This window comes from Gymnodraco acuticeps, unplaced genomic scaffold, assembly GCF_902827175.1.
Source record: "Gymnodraco acuticeps unplaced genomic scaffold, fGymAcu1.1, whole genome shotgun sequence".
Lineage (NCBI taxonomy): Eukaryota > Metazoa > Chordata > Actinopteri > Perciformes > Bathydraconidae > Gymnodraco > Gymnodraco acuticeps.
The window spans coordinates 1,409,297-1,429,448 of NW_022990558.1; the positions used below are offsets into that span (position 1 = coordinate 1,409,297).

The 20,152-nt window shown below is 39.5% G+C and overlaps 1 protein-coding gene across 3 annotated transcripts in view; it reads left to right on the forward strand.

Annotated features, from left to right (window-relative positions):
• st6galnac (ST6 (alpha-N-acetyl-neuraminyl-2,3-beta-galactosyl-1,3)-N-acetylgalactosaminide alpha-2,6-sialyltransferase) overlaps positions 1-15,460 on the forward strand; it is a 44,519-nt gene extending 29,059 nt beyond the window's left edge. The window contains exons 5-10 of one of the 3 annotated variants that reach the window (XM_034227555.1): positions 4,074-4,248; positions 10,468-10,606; positions 10,694-10,797; positions 11,486-11,569; positions 11,779-11,951; positions 15,010-15,460. In XM_034227555.1, coding sequence (XP_034083446.1) covers positions 4,074-4,248; positions 10,468-10,606; positions 10,694-10,797; positions 11,486-11,569; positions 11,779-11,938 — 662 coding nt within the window. In that variant the 3' untranslated portion in view covers positions 11,939-11,951; positions 15,010-15,460. The remainder of the gene's footprint in view (positions 1-4,073; positions 4,249-10,467; positions 10,607-10,693; positions 10,798-11,485; positions 11,570-11,778; positions 11,952-15,009) is intronic. The other 2 variants (XM_034227554.1, XM_034227556.1) reach the window with 2 other exon arrangements.
• Positions 15,461-20,152: the final 4,692 nt, after the last annotated feature.

Genomic DNA, 20,152 nt, shown 5'->3' on the forward strand with positions numbered 1-20,152 from the left:
TATATTTACACCATAACGGTGCACAGCTGATATAAAAGGACTTGTAGTTTTTAAAGACATTACTGATTTTCTTTGAATATAAGAAATGTAAATACTGAGTCTGAAATAGTATAGCAATATGCTGTAAAATTATGTGAAAGCATGAATAAAACTACACATCTTCAGATGTTGTACATACATAAGTGTCCTACACTAACAATACAAAGTTATTATGGCTGTGTGTACCTTGTGTGCACCGCCTAGTGGTTAAAGCACGTTATTGAATTATTGTTTTTATGTGTTATATTTGATTAAAAACATATTAAGAGTACATACTTTCATAAGGGGAAAGTAGAAGGTCTGTGATAGAAATATAGAATATAAAAAATCAAGAAGATACTATAAGTGATCTCTACAATAAAACAGTTTAGTGCAGAATGTACAAAGATATTAATAGGAGGAGGTGCAAAACAGAAAAACGAATTAACCTTTATTTAAACATTAAATAACAGATTAAGGTCTTCTTTTAAATAAGAAAAACACTTTGGGGGTATCTATCTACAGATAAATATTAAGCCTGACAAAGTACTTAACGTCTAATATATTGCTTTCCTGCAATGTTAACTATGTTGAAGCACTTATTTTAACTGATATTATACATATGAATTATACTCGTATGTATGTAGATAGAATAAGAAATGTGCAGAATATGACAGTTTAATGGTGGAGGTATACACACATATTGATAGATGTCTTTTAATGCGCTGTTGAGGAACCTGTGACCAAAGATTGTCATTCATTTTATACACCGTAGTTGTGTATATGATATGTCAATAAACCTTTGAAAATCTTGAAAGGGATGTGCAAAATAGCCATAATATACAGTCTTTAATTAACTATTAGTAGAGAATAACGAGTAATGAATATGCTTTATTACTCGTTTCCATTCATGTCAATTGTAGATACATGTTTAGTCTTCTCAAGCACCAACTATCAAATATCTCTCCTGATTGTTGGCACTTGACAATCACCTTTCCCTGAATTTTACTCAGGTGTAACTAAAGTCTGATTTAAGGGTTGTTTATATTTCACATCATTAATCAGAATCTGCAAAGTAACTCAAATAAGTGTAGTGGAGTACAAATACCAGGTTAACCTCTGAATTGTAGTGGAGTAGAATTACAAAGTAACAATGAGCTGTCATGTGGACATCAGCATTTATCCCGATTTCAGTCCCGAGCTTACCAGAAGACGCCGGAGCTTCGATCCAGTCAAACGCAAGCTCCGTGAACTCAACTTGAAGTACTTTCTCCTCTACCCGTGCACCCTCTGCGTTGTTGTTGATGGCACACAACAATGCTTCTCTACCCACAAAGACGCGGAGGCAGTCTTCATGTCTACCTCAAACTCTCCTGGGTGACGAACATCCCCAGAGATGAGGCTGCTGCTAATGGTAGCATGTTGATCCACTTCGATGGTGCAGCTAAGTGACTTTCTCCTCGGTTTCCTCTCTTCTCTTCTCTTGTTCTTTATCTTTCTCGTCTTCTCTAAAAACAGAGACCTGTTCACGTGACGTGTCATGACTGCTGAGATGTTGTTGACACTCTCTTTTGTGTTTATTATAACAGGTGGGCACCCGCCTGGCTCTTTCAGTTGTGTTGTTTGTTTAGGGAGTGGCTATATACAGGACCGTCCTGTACACAACGCCAAATGACTATATACAGGACCGTCCTGTACACAACCCTCTGAAATGGCTATATACAGGACGGTCCTGTATATAAGGTCTCTGAAATGGCTATATACAGGACGGTCCTGTATATAAGGTCTCTGAAATGGCTATATACAGGACCGTCCTGTATACAAGCTCCGAAATGGCTATATACAGGACCGTCCTGTAAACAGCTCTCTGAAATGGCTATATACAGGACGGTCCTGTATATAGCCATTTGGCGTTGTGTACAGGACCGTCCTGTATATAGCCATTTCAGAGACCTTAAATACAGGACCGTCCTGTATATAGCCATTTCAGAGACCTTATATACAGGACCGTCCTGTATATAGCCATTTCAGGGCTTCTGTCACATTATCTCAATATTTATAATATTTTATCTCCGGTTCAATCTGGTTTCAGGCCTAATCACTCCACAACAACTGCCCTACTTAAATTTACGAATGACTTGTACTGTGCTGCAGATGATGGTGAACTCACAGGTGCCATTTTTATTGACTTGACAATAAATCGTTTGATTCCAGTTTTGGATAGTCTGGCGTGGTTTCGTTCCATTTCAAACAGCTGACGCTCGGCGTAACCTTGGCGCACTGCCACTCCAACATCCAATCCCAGAGTTTGAAGATTAATCACGGGGACTGTAGTCCTAAATGATAGCTGGGGATTATGGGTAGTGTAGTGTCTTCGGCCATCCTAAACTCCTAGAGGCCTACATCTGTTTCCGGTTATTTTTATTTTGAAATTCAGTTCCTGACGGACGCCAAAAAAGCCCGAGATTATGGAATTAAACCAATAAATAAAAGCAAGGTTAATTGTGTGTTATTGGTGAGTAAATAACAGTGTGTTATTTTGAAAAGAATAACAAATTTAGAAGGAAAAAAAGATTTAAAAAATACAGATTTCAGTATCCTGAGGCTCTGAGCCCCATTTATTTTCCTCACAGACGGAAACAAAAGTCCGAAATTATACGATTTAAAATAAAAGCAATAATTGTGGCTTGATATTGAATAAGAACATGTTTTTATGAACCACACAGCTTCCGGTCTTCCAAGACCCGACCGGAGAAAAAGACGTGCTGCAGGCACGAAACACATTACCAGTAGAAATACATTGCTTTTAAAATCGTTCTGTGCAACACGAGAAACAGGGGAAAATCGTGTTGGTGAACACGAATCAATAGATTAAAAATCTTGTTGGTGAACACGAAATGCCGTGAGACTGGGTTGAGATGTAACATAGTGCTGTCACTACCTATGGGGGGAATGAAGATGTTAGGCTTTACAGACCATTTACATGCACTAAAACCTATATGACACACTACAGGAAAGGGAAAACCCCAAAAAGCATAATATGGTCTCTTTATGATAACATTTTTTATTTCCCTGCCTTTTTTGTATCTATTTCTTTAAAAGTGTATTTATGAATATACTAATCCCTTAAGAGTTTGAGGCCCTTGCTTTTTTGTATCTACCACATAAATATTTTGAATGAAGTGCAGTATTTTACAAGAATTGACATGACCTTTTAAAACCCGTTGCTGCAGATACACGCTTTACAACATCAGGAAGATACGTCCCCAGCTGACACAGAAAGCAACTCAGGTTCTGGTCCAGGCTCTCGTCATCTCACGCCTAGACTACTGCAACTCCCTCCTGGCTGGTCTACCTGCATGTGCCATCCGACCTCTGCAGCTCATCCAGAATGCAGCGGCTCGTCTGGTCTTCAACCTTCCTAAATTTTCCCACACCACTCCGCTCCTCTGCTCCCTTCACTGGCTTCCGGTAACTGCTAGAATCCACTTCAAGACAATGGTACTCGCGTACCATGCTGCGAATGGATCTGGCCCTTCGTACATCCAGGACATGGTTAAACCGTACACCCCAGCGCGTGTACTACGCTCTGCATCAGCCAAACGACTCGCTGCGCCCTCGCTGCGAGGGGGACCCAAGTTCCCATCGGCAAAAACACGTGGGTTTGCTGTCCTGGCTCCAAGATGGTGGAATGAGCTCCCCATTGACATCAGGACGGCAGATAGCTTGCACATCTTCCGGCGCAAACTGAAAACTCATCTCTTTCGACTCCACTTCGAGCGTTAGAACTATTAACGAAGCACTTTATATACTAATAAAGGACTGGCTTACCTAAAGCCAGTTGAGTAGCACTTGAAATGTTTGGCTCTATGAAACCTGTACTTATATGATTCTGTTTTCTTCAAGGTTGTGTCTTCCTGGTCGAATGTACTTATTGTAAGTCGCTTTGGACAAAAGCGTCAGCTAAATGCAATGTAATGTAATGTAATGTAATGTAAAAAGACTGTGTTTAATAAATCTTATCGAGATTAACTCTATTTTTCTGTTTTCCACAGCATTGGTGGATACTCTGTCCGTGCTCAACTCTTCTGCTAACTGGCGGATGTTGGATGACTGGAAGGATCGTGGAGATAAATCAGAGTGTATCCGCTGTGCTGTGGTGGGGAATGGTGGGATACTGAAGGATTCAAAGAAAGGGAAGGAGATCGACAGTCACCACTATGTCTTCAGGTACATGTCCTACATTGAGAGTATCCTAACTAGAGCTAAATTCTACCCAACAGTCAATTCCATTGATTTCCATCCATTTTAGATAAGGCCACTTTAATCAAAATAATTTTAATTTAATCTGCAGTTCGGTGTATTTAGTCGCTATACTTTACCGTGTTTTATTGTTAAATAAACTCAAATCTTTATATATCGCCTAAGCCTATGAATATACCAATGATTTTATCTTAATGCACACAATTTGTGTCATTTATTAACTTAGATTTAGTACAAAGTCCAAAATGTATCTGTTTTAAACCACTTAAACCTAAAATATAAAAAGTGAGTGAAATCCGAGTCTTCAAGTACAAAAAGATGAGAAAAAAAATACATACACATATTTTTTAAGAGCATGCCCAAATCAAAAGCATATTTTTCTTCTTATAGCAACTTTAATTTAATAATTATAACATTAGCTTTCATGCCCCAAACCCTAAATAGGAACCTCACAGTTGCCTAGTATTTATAATAAAAAAATATAAGTGTATTACCTTTGAAAATTCATTATGTAAACCTAAATCACAACTATCCATCCAGCCATCCATCTTCTCCCGCTTATCCGTGGTCGGGTCGCGGGGGTAGCAGTTCCAGCAGAGAGCCCCAAACTTTCCTTTCCCTGGCGACATCAACCAGCTCTGATTGGGGGATCTCAAGGCGCTCCCAGGCCAGCGAAGATATATAATCCCTCCACCTGGTCCTAGGTCTACCCCTCGGTCTCTTCCCAGCTGGACGTGCCTGGAACACCTTCCTAGGGAGGCGCCCAGGTGGCATCCTAACTAATAATAATAATAATGCATTTTATTTATGGGCGCCTTTCAAAGCTCTCAAGGACACCTTACAGAGCATAATTTAAAACAATCAACAAAGAAGAGCACACAGTAATACAAGACTTAAAAAAATACTTAAATAACAGAGACTTAAAAACAACAATCAGTTTAGCAGAGATTAAGAAATAGAATACGCCAGTTTAAAAAGGTGTGTTTTCAGGCTGGATTTGAAGGGTGGGAGGGAGTCCATATTGCGGATGTCTTGTGGGAGAGAGTTCCAGAGACGGGGGGCAGAGTGGCTGAAGGCTCGTGACCCCATGGTGATCAGGCGGGCAGAAGGTACAGTGAGTTGGAAGGCAGAGGAGGATCGGAGAGTACGAGAGGGAGTGTAGATGTGAAGGAGTTCAGAGAGATATGGAGGGGCAAGAGTGTGAAGGGCCTTGAAGGTGAGGAGCAACACTTTGAAGTCTATGCGGTGCTTAACGGGGAGCCAATGGAGTTGTTGGAGAACCGGAGTGATATGATTAATGAAAGGAGTTCTGGTGATGATACGGGCGGCTGAGTTTTGGACCTGTTGGAGCTTACGTAGGGATTTCTGAGGAAGACCAGAGAGGATGGAGTTGCAATAATCGATACGGGACGTAACGAGGGCGTGGACGAGGATGGCGGTGCTGTTGGGTGTGAGTGACGGGCGGAGGCGGTTAATATTGCGGAGGTGGAAGTAGGCAGATCGAGTGATGTTGTTGATGTGAGCTTCAAATGATAAGGTGCTGTCAAGGATGACACCCAGACTCTTAACTTGGGGGGAGGGTGAGAATGTGGAATTGTCAATAGTGAGGAAGAATTTGTCAGTTTTAGCCAGAGTGGACTTGGAGCCAACTAGGAGAAACTCGGTTTTATCACTGTTAAGTTTTAAGAAGTTGGATGAGAACCAGGATTTGATTTCCAGTAAGCAGTCGGAAAGGGCAGTGGGGGGGAGAGTGGAAGTGGGTTTGGTGGAAAAATAGAGCTGGGTGTCATCCGCGTAGCAGTGAAATTGGATTGCGTATTTTCTGAAGATATGGCCGAGAGGTAGGAGGTAGATGATAAATAGGAGGGGGCCCAAGACAGAACCCTGAGGAACACCAGTGAAGACTGGATGGGACCGTGATTTGAAGTGTTTGAGTTGGACAAAGTGAGTACGGCCGGAGAGGAAAGATCTAAACCAGGTGTGGGATGTGCCAGTGATACCAATGGAAGATAATCTGTCAAGGAGGATTTGGTGTGAGATGGTGTCAAAGGCTGCAGTCAGGTCAAGGAGGAACTAGGTGCCCGAACCACCTCAACTGGCTCCTTTCGACGCGAAGGAGGAGCGGTTCAACTCCGAGTCCCTCCCGGATGACTGAACTTCTCACCTTATCCCTAAGGGAGACACCAGCCACCCTGCGGAGAAAATCCATCTCGGCCGCTTGTATCCGCAATCTCGTTCTTTCGGTCATGACTAAATCACAACTAATGAAAGTGAAAGGCAACATCTTTAAAAAGCTGTTAAAAACGAAACAAAAGGGTATTTCATGTAGATTGAAATGTTTCCACCACAGTGTGCAGACTCCACACTCATAGTTTAATATACAGGCTACTACCACAGCTCTGGTTAGGAAACGTGTCTTAGTCCCACAAGCTGCATCTGAACTGTGAGATAGCTCAGAGTTTATTTCTCAAGTCCTGTCACATGCGGAGCCTCGGGTTACAGCGAGCAGGATGTGTGTTCAGGATGTGTGTTCAGGATGTGTGTTCAGGCAACCCAGTCTCACGGCATTTCGTGTTCACCAACACGATTTTTAATCTATTGATTCGTGTTCCCCAACACGATTTGCCCCTTTTTTTCGTGTTGCACATCACGATTTTTTTTCGTGTTGCACAGCACGATTTTAAAAGCAATGTATTTCTACTGCTTGCAGCACGTCTTTTTCTCCGGTCGGGTCGAGGAAGACCTGAAGCTGTGTGGTTCATAAAAACATGTTCTTACTCAATATCAAGCCACAATTATTGCTTTTATTTTAAATCGTATAATTTCGGACTTTTGTTGCCGTCTGTGAGGAAAATAAATGGGGCTCAGAGCCTCAGAATACTGAATACTATAAAGTGATCTCTACAATAAAACAGTTTAGTGCAGAATGTACAGAGATATTAATAGGAGGAGGTGCAAAACAGAAAAACGAATTAACCTTTATTTAAACATTAAATAACAGATTAAGGTCTTCTTTTAAATAAGAAAAAAACGTTGGGGGTATCTATCTACAGATAAATATTAAGCCTGACAAAGTACTTAACGTCTAATATATTGCTTTCCTGCAATGTTAACTATGTTGAAGCACTTGTTTTAACTGATATTATACATATGAATTATACTCGTATGTATGTAGATAGAATAAGAAATGTGCAGAATATGACAGTTTAATGGTGGAGGTTCACACATATTGATAGATGTCTTGTAATGCACTGTTGAGGAACCTGTGACCCAAGTGTTTCATTCATTGCATAACTACACCGTAGTTGTGTATATGATATGTCAATAAACCTTTGAAAATCTTGAAAGGGATGTGAAAAATAGCCATAATATACAGTCTTTAATTAACTATTAGTAGAGAATAACGAGTAATGAATATACTTTATTACTCGTCAATTGTAGATACATGTTTAGTCTTCTCAAGCACCAACTATCAAATATCTCTCCTGATTGTTGGCACTTGACAATCACCTTACCTGAATTTTACTCAGGTGTAACTAAAGTCTGATTTAAGGGTTGTTTATATTTCACATAATTAATCAGAATCTGCAAAGTAACTCAAATAAATGCAGTGGAGTAAAAATACCAGGTTAACCTCTGAATTGTAGTGGAGTAGAATTACAAAGTAACAATGAGCTGTCATGTGGGTATATATAGCGATTTTCACCCATTTATTAAATATAATAAATTATATATAATAGTTTTACATTTGATAACGCCAATGTGTTTAATACTAGCAACTTCTAATTGTGGGAAAAACGAAAACGTTCAGTAGAGACGTCCCATAGAACATTTTGCGAAACACAATAGCCAGCATGTGTAGTTCTGGGGGTGGGCGTTCGATTCCAGTTTTGGATAGTCTGGCGTGGTTTCGTTCCATTTCACACAGCTGTTTGACGCTCTGCGTAACCTTACGGGGACTGTAGTCCTAAACGATAGCTGGGGATTATGGGTAGTGTAGTGTCTTCGGCCATCCTAAACTCAGAAAGGTTGACAATCGCAATGACGCTCGAAATTTCCCTTATGTCCTACGTCTGTTTCCGGATATTTTATTTTGAAATTAAGTTCCTGACGGACGCCAAAAAAGCCCGAGATTATGGAATTAAACCAATAAATAAAAGCAAGGATAATTGTGTGTTATTGGTGAGTAAATAACAGTGTGTTATTTTGAAAAGAATAACAAATTAGAAGGAAAACATATTTAAAAAATACAGATTTCAGTATCCTGAGGCTCTGAGCCCCATTTATTTTCCTCACAGACGGCAACAAAAGTCAGAAATTATACGATTTAAAATAAAAGCAATAATTGTGGCTTGATATTGAGTAAGAACATGTTTTTATGAACCACACAGCTTCAGGTCTTCCTCGACCCGACCGGAGAAAAAGACGTGCTGTAGGCAATATAAATACATTGCTTTTAAAATCGTGCTGTGCAACACGAAGAAAAGGGGCAAATCGTGTTGGGGAACACGAATCAATAGATTAAAAATCGTGTTGGTGAACACGAAATGCCGTGAGACTGGGTTGGTTCAGGATGTCTCTATGGATGTTTGCACACCAACAGCTGGTGTCTCTGAATTACCATCCATTTATCTCACATTATTACATGGCTTAGTTGAATACTCGATTCTGATTGGTTAATTCAGAACACGTGACACGTTGTTAATACCGATCAGACAGACCGCTGTCAAGGACTTATTGACCGTTGTTAAGGACGCTCACATCTTCAGAAAGAAGTTCGGTCGATTTAACTGTATACAGTTGGGCCGAAAAGCAAACTGCATGCAGTTTGCTTTTCGGCCCAACTGAACTGGGACATGAAAAACAGCGCAGAAGTAACGGGGCAGAAACCCTCCTTTTTACGCAGCGGTCCAGACATAGACATCAAACGGCGACACATATTCAGTTGCCAGTTACTTTGTCATTAGGGCAGGGATATCTAGATACTTCCCAAGGTTTGACATCATGAATTGTGCTACTTTTAAAGCAAGGAGCGATGTTTTCAAATCTGTAATCAAAAAGCTCCTCAAAAACGCAAGCAGTTCCTACCGTTGGCTTTTCAAACTGACAAGAGACGCTCTAACTGTTTTTCAAATGTAACAGTTTGAAAAGCAAGCAAGCAACCTGTCTGATTGTCTTTAGTTTTCCGCTGTCGTGTGAGAGCAACATGGAGGATTTTAACATTCATTTTAATATATTTGGAGAGCACAGTAATTTGGAGGAATGGTTAGTGGCTGATGAGTCCCCAGTGAAGAAAAGAAAAAGACAAGAGGGACAAGAAAACAGCGGAGAAGTAACGGGCAGAAACCCTCCTTTTTACGCAGCGGTCCAGACATAGACATCAAACGGCGACACATATTCAGTGTGCAGTTACTTTGGCATTAGGGCAGGGATATCTAGATATTTTCCAAGGTCTGACATAATGAATTGTGCTACTTTTAAAGCAAGCAGCGATGTTTTCAAATCTATAATCAAAAAGCTCCTCAAAAACGCTATCGAAGCAGTTCCTGCCGTTGCTACGTTAGTTCAAACGGTAACAACGGACTATTTTTCTTAGCGGATGCATGTCAATTTAAATCAATACAACTATTTTTTAAATCAATAAAATCATTTTCTAAATCCATAAAAAAGCCGATCTAGATCCCTCCGCTTCGCGTCGGGCTCCTGATCAGCCTGTCGGTGTTCTTTTCCCCATAATGACTGCGTCGCTGCACATTATCCCTTACGCAACAGTCTTTAGTAAATCTTCTGTGACTTTCTGTGTTGACTATTTAGATCGTGGTTGTTTGTTCGCACTTTTTATAATAAATGCATTTAAATTGCATTGTCGTTGTAGGCTTCAATGCTAAACAATTAGTAACCTGCATTTTATTATGTAATTGTGGGATTAGCCAAGCTTGTTGAATATTGTCTTCCAGGAGCCTCAGCTATAATAATAATAATAATAATAATAATAATAATAATAATACTGCTTTTATTATCTTAATGAATAATAATAATTATTGTTATTATTGATTTAAAATGTATATATACCATACCTTTACCTTGATCATTTACATATTGTGTTACTCGACTGCCTATGCAGATGGGCCCCCTATAACAAATACAGTTTTATTTATTGAATTTGTGGACGCTTGTGTTCTTCAGGACCAATGGGGCCATCACTAAGGGCTTTGAGCAGGACGTGGGCTCTCGGACCACCCACTACACGTTCTCCACCAACACAATGATGAACTCCATGAGGGCCTACTCCGGTGCTGGGTATAGAGGCCCTCCTAAGTCTAGTGTGAGAAGAAATCCTCCATAAACTGCAAAAATTTCGACATACCACATTCAGGCTTGAGTCACCTCACACTCTGTTCTTCTCCAACAGGAAACCCGATACGTTTTTCTACCCGACCACGGCCGTGATTACCTGCTGATGAAGGCTGCAGCTACACACACAAAAGTAGAGACAGGACCTGAGCGGAACAAAAAGTAAGCAACACTCTCAGGCTCTCATAATGAGGATGCAGTTTGACTCACAATAATGTCCTTTGTATGTCACTGTTTTTTATTCCTTTAACTGTCCTTTAACTGAAACCGGATAACGCATTGAGCTGCGTGTTCTCAATGACAATGTGCACACACCCTAAATCATATGCTGCTTTGTCTATTTTGCTTAAAATGGAACCATTATTTACTAAATGAACATTACTGAGGTTATAAAACAAATGAGAAGTAGGGTAATTTTCTCATAGACTCCTCTAAAACTGGACGCCCTGCTGTATACTGAGAGAATGCAAGTGAGAACGTCCCTGTTCAGTTTCTGAGTTTGCCGCTTGTTTCATAAAGAGCAGCCTCCCCGTGTTAGACAATAAGCTGGTGGTTCGTGCAGTTTGTTTACCCACATAAGATTTTAAACCTCACTGTGCTACGCCCTAATCTCTACAGCTTACATATTCACACCCTATCAAGTGTTGCCTTGTGGCTAGCTAGAGAAAGCTCATGCTAATCATGTTAACCCTAGCATGTGAAGTAAACACTACATTCAGATTCGATTTGTAATTGGTCTGCACATGGTAAAGATTTATTTGATCTTCTTATGAACTTTTACTCTTTTTAACTAGTGACAGTTTTTATGATTCAGCTTTTTTTCCTATTAATTTCACATTTAATTCCACAGTCCATCCGACTACTTTGGAGAGGATTTGTCAGCAAAAAAGCTGAAGATATACCATCCTGATTTCGTCCGTTACCTCAGAAACAGGTGAGCGAATTATTCACGGAACAGGTGAGCAGAATGAAAGCAGGGCTCACATTTCAAATAGTTGGAAATTAGATTAAATTAGGTGGGCTGAAACCAGAGTGAGCCTCTGACAACATTTCCCACACAAAGGGAAAAAGAGGAAGTTGCTCACACATAAATAGACCTTCCTCTTTTTCTTTTACATTTTTTTCTTGTTGTCTTTGTTTCAGGTTCCTTCGATCTCACACCATGCAAACCAAATTTAGGGACATTTACCGTCCGTCAACGGGGGCTGTGATGCTGTTGGCTGCTCTGCACACCTGCGACCAGGTGGAATTCAGTGTTACTTTAAGAAATAGTCACTGTCAGTCAGCTGTGTGTTTACTGTAGGGCAAGGCTGCAGGTGAGAATATTTGGACTCTTGGCAGTTGGCCTTGCACATTCTGTTATCTCTAATTTGAGATATGCTTGCTGATAAAAGCATTCCAACTATCTGTTATTCGACGCACGAAATTCTTTAATTTTATTCCCCCCGTTATTTTGCCGGTCTTCTTCTCCCACATTCCACATCGCAGAAACTCTGTTCGAACATCAAAACGTTCAGCTCGGTCGGAATCGATTGCTATTGCTTTTCTCATTCATAACTTTCATAATTCCAGAGATATATCCCATAATACATCACATTTTTAACATTGAAGTCAATGGTGAAAATCTTCAGACTTGAACAATCTTCATGCGACTTCAACTGCTAACTGTTCCTTCATACTTTCACTCAGAAACCTCATTCCAACTTTAAAATGTTACACATCTTTCTGATATTATTCATATTAAACAACTTTTAAATTAGATTCATACTTTTAGAAATATTAAACATTGTTCAGACCTTGGTAAAGAGTCCTTCTTCAGCTTTAACATTGCGCAGCTCGTTAAGGCGTGTGTGTGATGTCAGAGTTAGAGCGGAGGACAGTTTCAAATTTGCCTTCATATTTTTTTTTAAAACTGCCATAATTCCCAAACCCTACATTTCTGAGAGATAATTTTTCATGACAAACGTAGCAAAACATCTCGTAGCTTGAAAAATAAAATAAAATAAAGCAAAACAATTAAACAAAATGCCTCTTGAGGGCATGAAGTGACACAAACTTTCAACATGTCTCCATTAAAGCCCATTGTAATTTCAGGCTGATCTTTACTCACAGCATTAGCCGCACACCTTTAGTTAATCTGCCAAAAAGGCCACATTATTAACCCGAAAGTACACAAAAATTACACTTCAGATACTCAACTTCCTTGACATGCTTCACGTTTTGAAATTTCACAGATATCTGTTACGGTTCTTCAACAAAACGTTCACATGTAAGAGGTTTATCTCTCATTCAGAACAATGAAAATGCTCTCCTCTCACTGATTACTGCACATCACCATGGAAACCTTTGATCTCTGGACAGTCGTTAGCTCAAATATAAACACCTGGGTCATGGAATACGATGATGTCATAACTCCAACTGACATGCTCAGAGCAGCAGACTTCAGATAATGCTTAATGGTCCAGCCCTCAACAGCTCTACGTCAATTATGGGGTGTCATCATATGCCGTTTCCATGGAAACGCATCCCTCGTCATAAAAGACGATGTCGCTATACATGAACTCCTATGAAAATGTTCAAAATGTGTGCTAACAGTCCAACCGTGAAGACATCTACGGGACAGTTTTTAGATTTCTTCAAATGCCATTGCCATGGCAACACAATGCTCGCCATGAAACACGATTTTCTCATAACTTCAGTGAAAATGCACGAAACGGCCCAAAACTTCACAGGTTTGGTAACGATGCAGCCATCAACGCATCTAAGCGTATTATGGGGTGTCATCAAATGCCGTTGCCATGGCGACAGACCACTCGCCATGAAACACGATGTCGCTGTAAGTCCAATGGACACGGTCCGATCGCCCCCCAAACTTTGCTTGTATATCACCGGTCCAGCCCTCAACAGCTCTACGTCAATTATGGGGTTTCATCATATGCCGTTTCCATGGAAACGCATCCCTCGCAATAAAAGATGATGTCTCTATAACTCTTATGAAAATGTTCAAGAAGTGCTCAAACTTCACGTGTGCTAACAGTCCAGCCGTGAAGACATCTACGGGACAGTTTTGAGATTTCTTCAAATGCTGTTGCCATGACAACACAATGCTCGCCATGAAACACGGTTTTCTCATAACTTCAGTGAAAATGCTCCAAACGGCCCAAAACTTCACAGATTTGGTACCGATGCAGCCATTAACGCATCTAAGCATATTATGGGATGTCATCAAATGCCATTGGCATGGCGACAGATCATTCACCATCAAGTTAGTTCAAAAGTTTGCAGTTCAAATATTCTGCTGCTTTTCAAAGCCTTTTTACTTTCTTTTCTTCACTCATCACCAGTGTTGAGCAAGTTACTTTTAAAAAGTAACTAGTAATAGTTATAGTTACTGCTCTCAAAAAAGTAACTAGTTACTTTATTAGTTACTAAATTATAACAGTAACTAGTAACAAGTTACTTTACTTTAAAAATAATAACAATACAAATACAAGTTTTTGTGTTGTTCTGTGGCACAGTAAGAGAAAAGACAACTCCCCATCATTGTAGCAATTATCATTATGAAATGTAGTGGAACAATAAAACACAAAAGATATGTTTAGACATTTTGACAGGCATCAATCGTGATTGTGTGTCTGTGTATTTTCCCCATAAGGCAAGACCCGCCCAACTCTGTCTCTGATTGGCTTACCCTGAAATGTTACCCCGCGTTAACCAATCATCACTCCGCTCTGGTCACTTTCACTTTTCCATGGTACTGTGAGAGGACATCACTGTATTCGCCTAATTACATCCGCAGGGAGATTCGGTTCAGTTGGATCACATAATGTAACGCAGTAACCCACACATTTAAATCACAGTAACTATAACGGTGTTACTAAATGGGAATAGGTAACTAGTAACGTTATTAGTTACCGCAAAAGGTAGTTGCGTTATAGTAACGCGCTAGTTTGTAACGCGTTAGTCCCAACACTGCTCATCACACATTCAAGCCCCCAGTGTTCATGTATCATTTAAATCTAAATTCTTCACTTTCTTCTTACATATTACATTTCAGCATAGCAGTTTAGCGTCAGCTTTTCAGCATAAAGCATTCCCGCTAGCAATTTCTTCAGGAATTGCATTCTCTAGTTATATGCTGCTATTGACTCACAGTTAGACCACAGTTCAGTGCCATCATGAAAAAGTGTCCTTAATAATCTCTGTCAAACCTGTTTTTCAAGCTGTCTTTAGTTTAGTTGATAGGGATGACAGTGAGTCATGCTTGAATCATGAGATACATTTAATCAGAATACATCTCTGTTTAGATTTCTAGAAGATAAGATGGCAGAATTGTTGTCCTGACTGTTTTTTGTGTCTCTTTTGTTGATGAAGGTGAGTGCCTACGGTTTCATGACCCCGGACTTTAAGAAGTACTCGGACCACTACTACGACAGCGTCTACCACTCGGTGGGCTTCTACGCAAACCACGACCTCCGTATGGAACTGTCCCTATGGCAACAGCTGCACCAGGCGGGCCTCATAAAACTCTACATGCGTTAGTGGATTCAGGACGACTTGACATCACGTCTTCCTGTCTGCAGCTTTGGGAAACAGGAAGTCCCACCTACCTGGGCTCTAAATGACTTATTCAAGACTCTCTGTACTGAGCTGAAAGAAAGAAGTGGAAACACGTTTTATTTTTAAGTCAAATGCTGTGATGATTCAGCATGGGGAATTTTAGATATATATTTTTTATTTATAATCATTTTTTCCTCTCCCAAAAATGCACAGGACATTTTTGGTGATTTGCTCATTAAAACAGGTCCAGACATCAGGGTTAAAATGAGTCTACATTTGGTTAAACTGATTTTGAGCAATGTTGTTAGTCCACTGTGGACCAACACTATAAATTGACGGGGAAGGGGGTAGCAATAAAGATAACACCATTAAACAGTTACACAACATAACAGAAATAATATCGATAGCAGCGTCCCTATAGCAACCACCTTGGTAACAATGAAAACGTTGTATAGACACAATTTCCTGAAGTAATCTTCGTAATAACTAGCAAACTAAAGATCATGTACATCCACTGCACACATCATCTGAAATAACAACTCATATTTCTCGCATCAAATGACATCAAAACGCATTTTAATGGCCAAACTAACCTTAAAATAGGCATTTTACACCGAGAATAAAACGAAGGTCTGCGATGTTTTTTTTTTCTGCAGGGAGAAAGTTGAAGATCACGTGACATAGACGCCAGCCATTGGAATGAATGGTGACATTTTTTTTAGGGATCTTACAATTTCAGAGGCGTTTTTGTAGAAATACTACGTCCCAAGTTGTGGACCAACGTAGTTATTACACTTTTTTTTTTGCTGAGTTTAAAACGTATCATACAATCAGTCTCTGGCTGAGTTACAGTGGTGTCTGTCACTGTGTGATGCAGCGCAGGGACCAGGGACAGGACTGCAATTGAGTGGGCCACTCGCTTAAAATATCCTGCTCTAAATAGACGTCAGAGCTCTGCTGGCAGTGGCCAACGACGTCTATTCTGACATTAACTCAGATGATGTTCTCCCTCCGGGTCTGTGTGTGGGGTTTACTGTGGAAGGATACACTGAGAGAATAGAGCTCTAATATTTGAACCTGTAGGTGTATTTACTTTAAGGGACTTCATTTATTTGTTATTACCTTTTTTTTAAGCACACAAGTGTACTTTCTTCTTTTTACACTGCCACAATAAGAACACTGTGAGTGCCTTTTCTTTGAATGTGAACCAGCAGTTTGGGTTTAGCATTGTGCATTTCTGAGGACGTCTCCACCACAACACAAAGAGGAATGACCGTGGCATTTTCATTCAGTTTGGATTTTATGGGACGGTTGCCGAGGACTCCTTTGGGTTTACTGCTTGTTCAGCCGCCACACCTTCTCTGAGGAAATGAAGGGAAAAGTTCCTTTAGATTTAAAGTCCACAGCTCGATTATGGCAATAATCATAATCTCGATTATTTGGGTCAATAATTGATATCACGATTATTAAAAATGATTATCCATTTACTTTGAAAACATCCTTTTATTGAAGAAAAATTGAACAGTAGCCTATGTCTTTAACAGTTGATTACCCTGAACTTTAAGTATAATTAAACTGAAAAACCAATACAAAATAATAATAATAATATAAAAATAATCGTTTTTATTTCGATTACGTTGTTTTCCTAATCGTTGCAAGCCAAAATCGTAATTGCGATTAAAATACGATTAATTGAGCAGCCCTACCTCTAACCCAATCATCACACCCTTAAATTAAGAAAAGAAACCAAAGACATCAGCAAATCAGGGAATGTGTGTATCTTCGTGTAATATTGAATCTCAATTCTCAACATATTCAGATAAAGTGATCCAGTCATATGATACTGGATTCTAATGTTACAAAGTGCAACAGGGGCGGGAGAAACCTGTTTTTTTTTTTTTTAAATACATTTTTTTTTAAAAAGGGTGCAATTTCTTGAGGTTTACTTTTTTTAGTCTTTATTAAATCAAACTGTGATTGTATCTTCTAGTTTGTGTTTCTTTCTTGGTTAGTCACAGCAACGTACAGGTCCAGGTTTGGATCATTTCCAAAAGAAGGAACATTTGCTCTGGATGTAAATGTGGATTCCTGGAAAGAATTAGAGAGTGTTCAATTGGCACACCTACATTTCTAATACTAAATAATAATCATTTATTTATTTTTTAAATGTGGCGGGGTGCAAACATCATAGAACAGAACAAAACATTTCCATTAGGAGAAACGGCTGCAGTTTCAAAACGCTGCAAATATAACACAAATGTTCCGAAACCGACTTGACAACAGCATTGCAACCCTTACTGCTGCATAAACCAAAAGCTGTGAATACAAAATACTGCAAATAAATAAATTCTGCAAGACAATCACGATCTGCTGTAACCAACGAGCTAATGTAGCTAACCTAGTCATTTCATATATACTGACAAAACACTTACAATTATGAAACAGACTTACTCTGCGAGAGTGACTTTTAGCCAATCCCCAAACGTCAACAAGCGTTCCATTTGTGTTTATGTATTTACATCGTTTTTGAAAGTGCAGCACATTGGATATTTTTTGGGCCGCTGTAGCGCGTTTGCACCAATGGGCCACCATAGCCCTCCTTTTGAGACAGAGATATTCTTATTAAGTCAGTACAACTAACCAAACTGAAATAAATGACTTTCTTCCAAGAAACTCACAAGCAACTCTGAGCTTTTGTTGTCCTGACATCCAACAGGAAACAGGAACACAAACGCCGAAAAAGGTCCACACTGTCATTCTCGAAATGAATGTTTGTGTTCCTGTTCTATGGGTCTGCCTCGGTGGGTATATATACTAAAGCAGCTATGTGCTAACACCTACTCTATATTGTTGGGAAGCAAACACGTTTAGATTAAGGGTTAATCATTGCTGATAGCCTTGGACACAGTCAATTATTAAAGAAGACCAACTTTAGACAACTTTTTATAAAATTCTATAAAAAAATGCATATTTTTCAATGATCCAGACAGAAAGCAGAGCATTCTTTAAGCAGGGCCTTTTTGTTTTCCTCTCTTATCACCTCTATTTAGTAAAACTTTACAGTGCAGAACTCAGTGACCTCTTATCTATCTTCCCCATGTGAGAGAGCCCTGTGCGGTGTGGGGCCAGATGTGCATGTTGTGATATGGTCAGGGTGGGGGCCGCATTTAGGGAGTTAGAGTCATGAGACAGGCTTTGCAGGGTTGCCAAAATGTCTGGCAGCAAGACGTTACAATTACACACAGTGAAGCTGGAGGAGTGCAGCTACCAGCCTGAACACAGGGCCTGTTCCAGAGATATGAACACATTTGGGTATATGGACAGATTAGGGTTCCCCTTCAGTTTCCATCAAAACAGATGCAAAGTGTTCTCAGGAGCTCACTTAACATGCTTTTTGTTCCGCAAGAGATTGTATTTATTAGTTTTTGTAAAATCTTGGGCAATTTGGCTCTTGTCAGGAAATGTGGACTCTTATCCCTCCATGGCAACATGTACTACTGTTATAAACTGCAGCATGAGCGCACATTGTGATATGCTCATAACCTTTTGAAAAAAACCTTGAATGAACTCCCTGGAGTGAGCAGCGCTGCTGTTCTCTAAAGGGGTGTCTCTTTGTCATGAAGAGTTACCCACTGCTGACCTCTAGTGGTGAGAACAGCTCAGTTCACCAAGAAGCACAACGTGTCAAATAGGCAGCAGTTAATTTTCACCTGATCACAATACCAGAAGTTTCTCAAAATGTCAGTAAGGATGGGAAAAAGTGGTCAACAAATGAAAAAAATGAAACCGGTCAAATGTATTCCCTAAAAAAACTAAAACACCCAACTTGTATATTACAAAAAGAAAATAACTTCAGTTAAAATAATACAGAGGTGGCAGCAGCCACAAAGTTCCTAGCGTCTCTAGACAAAAGGGAACTACGTGCGTGAAAATGCATACGGCACCCCAAAACAATTGTACCCCTTTTTTATTTTGGGAACAATTACCGGTAGATCTAACATTCCCTAAGTTCTTGATCCAAGAGGAGGAGGAGGATCATTCTTCAGGGAGGTGGTCTGTTTTCTTCCTTTCTTTCACACTTTTTTTGTAGTGACACAATGCAGCGCATATTCATCTGATGATCTCTACTCCATCTTCACCATATCTGAGACCCATCAAATGTGAGGGTTTCAGTGCGATGAGTTTATGAACTTAAGGAAGCTGTCTTCCGTCTTAATTGAGTCTTTTTTTGTACCTTTGAAAGCAATTGAGCACAACTTTGTTAACAAAATGGACTATTCAAAAATGAATCCACGTTCAATCCTCACACATCACTGCATATACTGTGAAATGTAGACCAATGGTGAATGTAACTAAGTACATTTACTCTAGTATTGTACTTATTTACACTTTACTTCAGTATCTCTTTTTATGTGGTGTATATTATTACTATACCACACAAATATTTTTGCAAACATTTATGAAATATGATGGTTTATCATTTTTCATGTAAAGAAATGTGTACTTTTTTCTTCTTTAATTTCTAATTTACTTGTTTCTACTTTACTTTAATGACATTTTGATTATGCGTATATCGGTGGCGGTTCTAGAACATTTTACATGGGGTGGCAAAGGAGGGGCAAGAGGTCATGCCAGGGTGGCATGGGAGGGTGGACACAGTATGTGGTATTTTATACTGTTTATATAACCTTTTTATTGTTAAATCATGCCCTTACACAAATGTTCTTAATGCACAAGAGAAATAAGGTGTTCAGACAAACAAACTAAAATATAGTATAAAACAGCAGAAAATACTCATGATTAATTTACGTGGATTTAATAGTACCGCATATTTTAGCAAATAAAAGTGATCGATCTCCCAGCTAGTGCTGTCTGCGTAGTATTTTGTAACGTAACGCCCCAAACAGCGACCGTCTGTTAAACGCTATCGATTCAAACAGCAGCGTTTTATTAATAT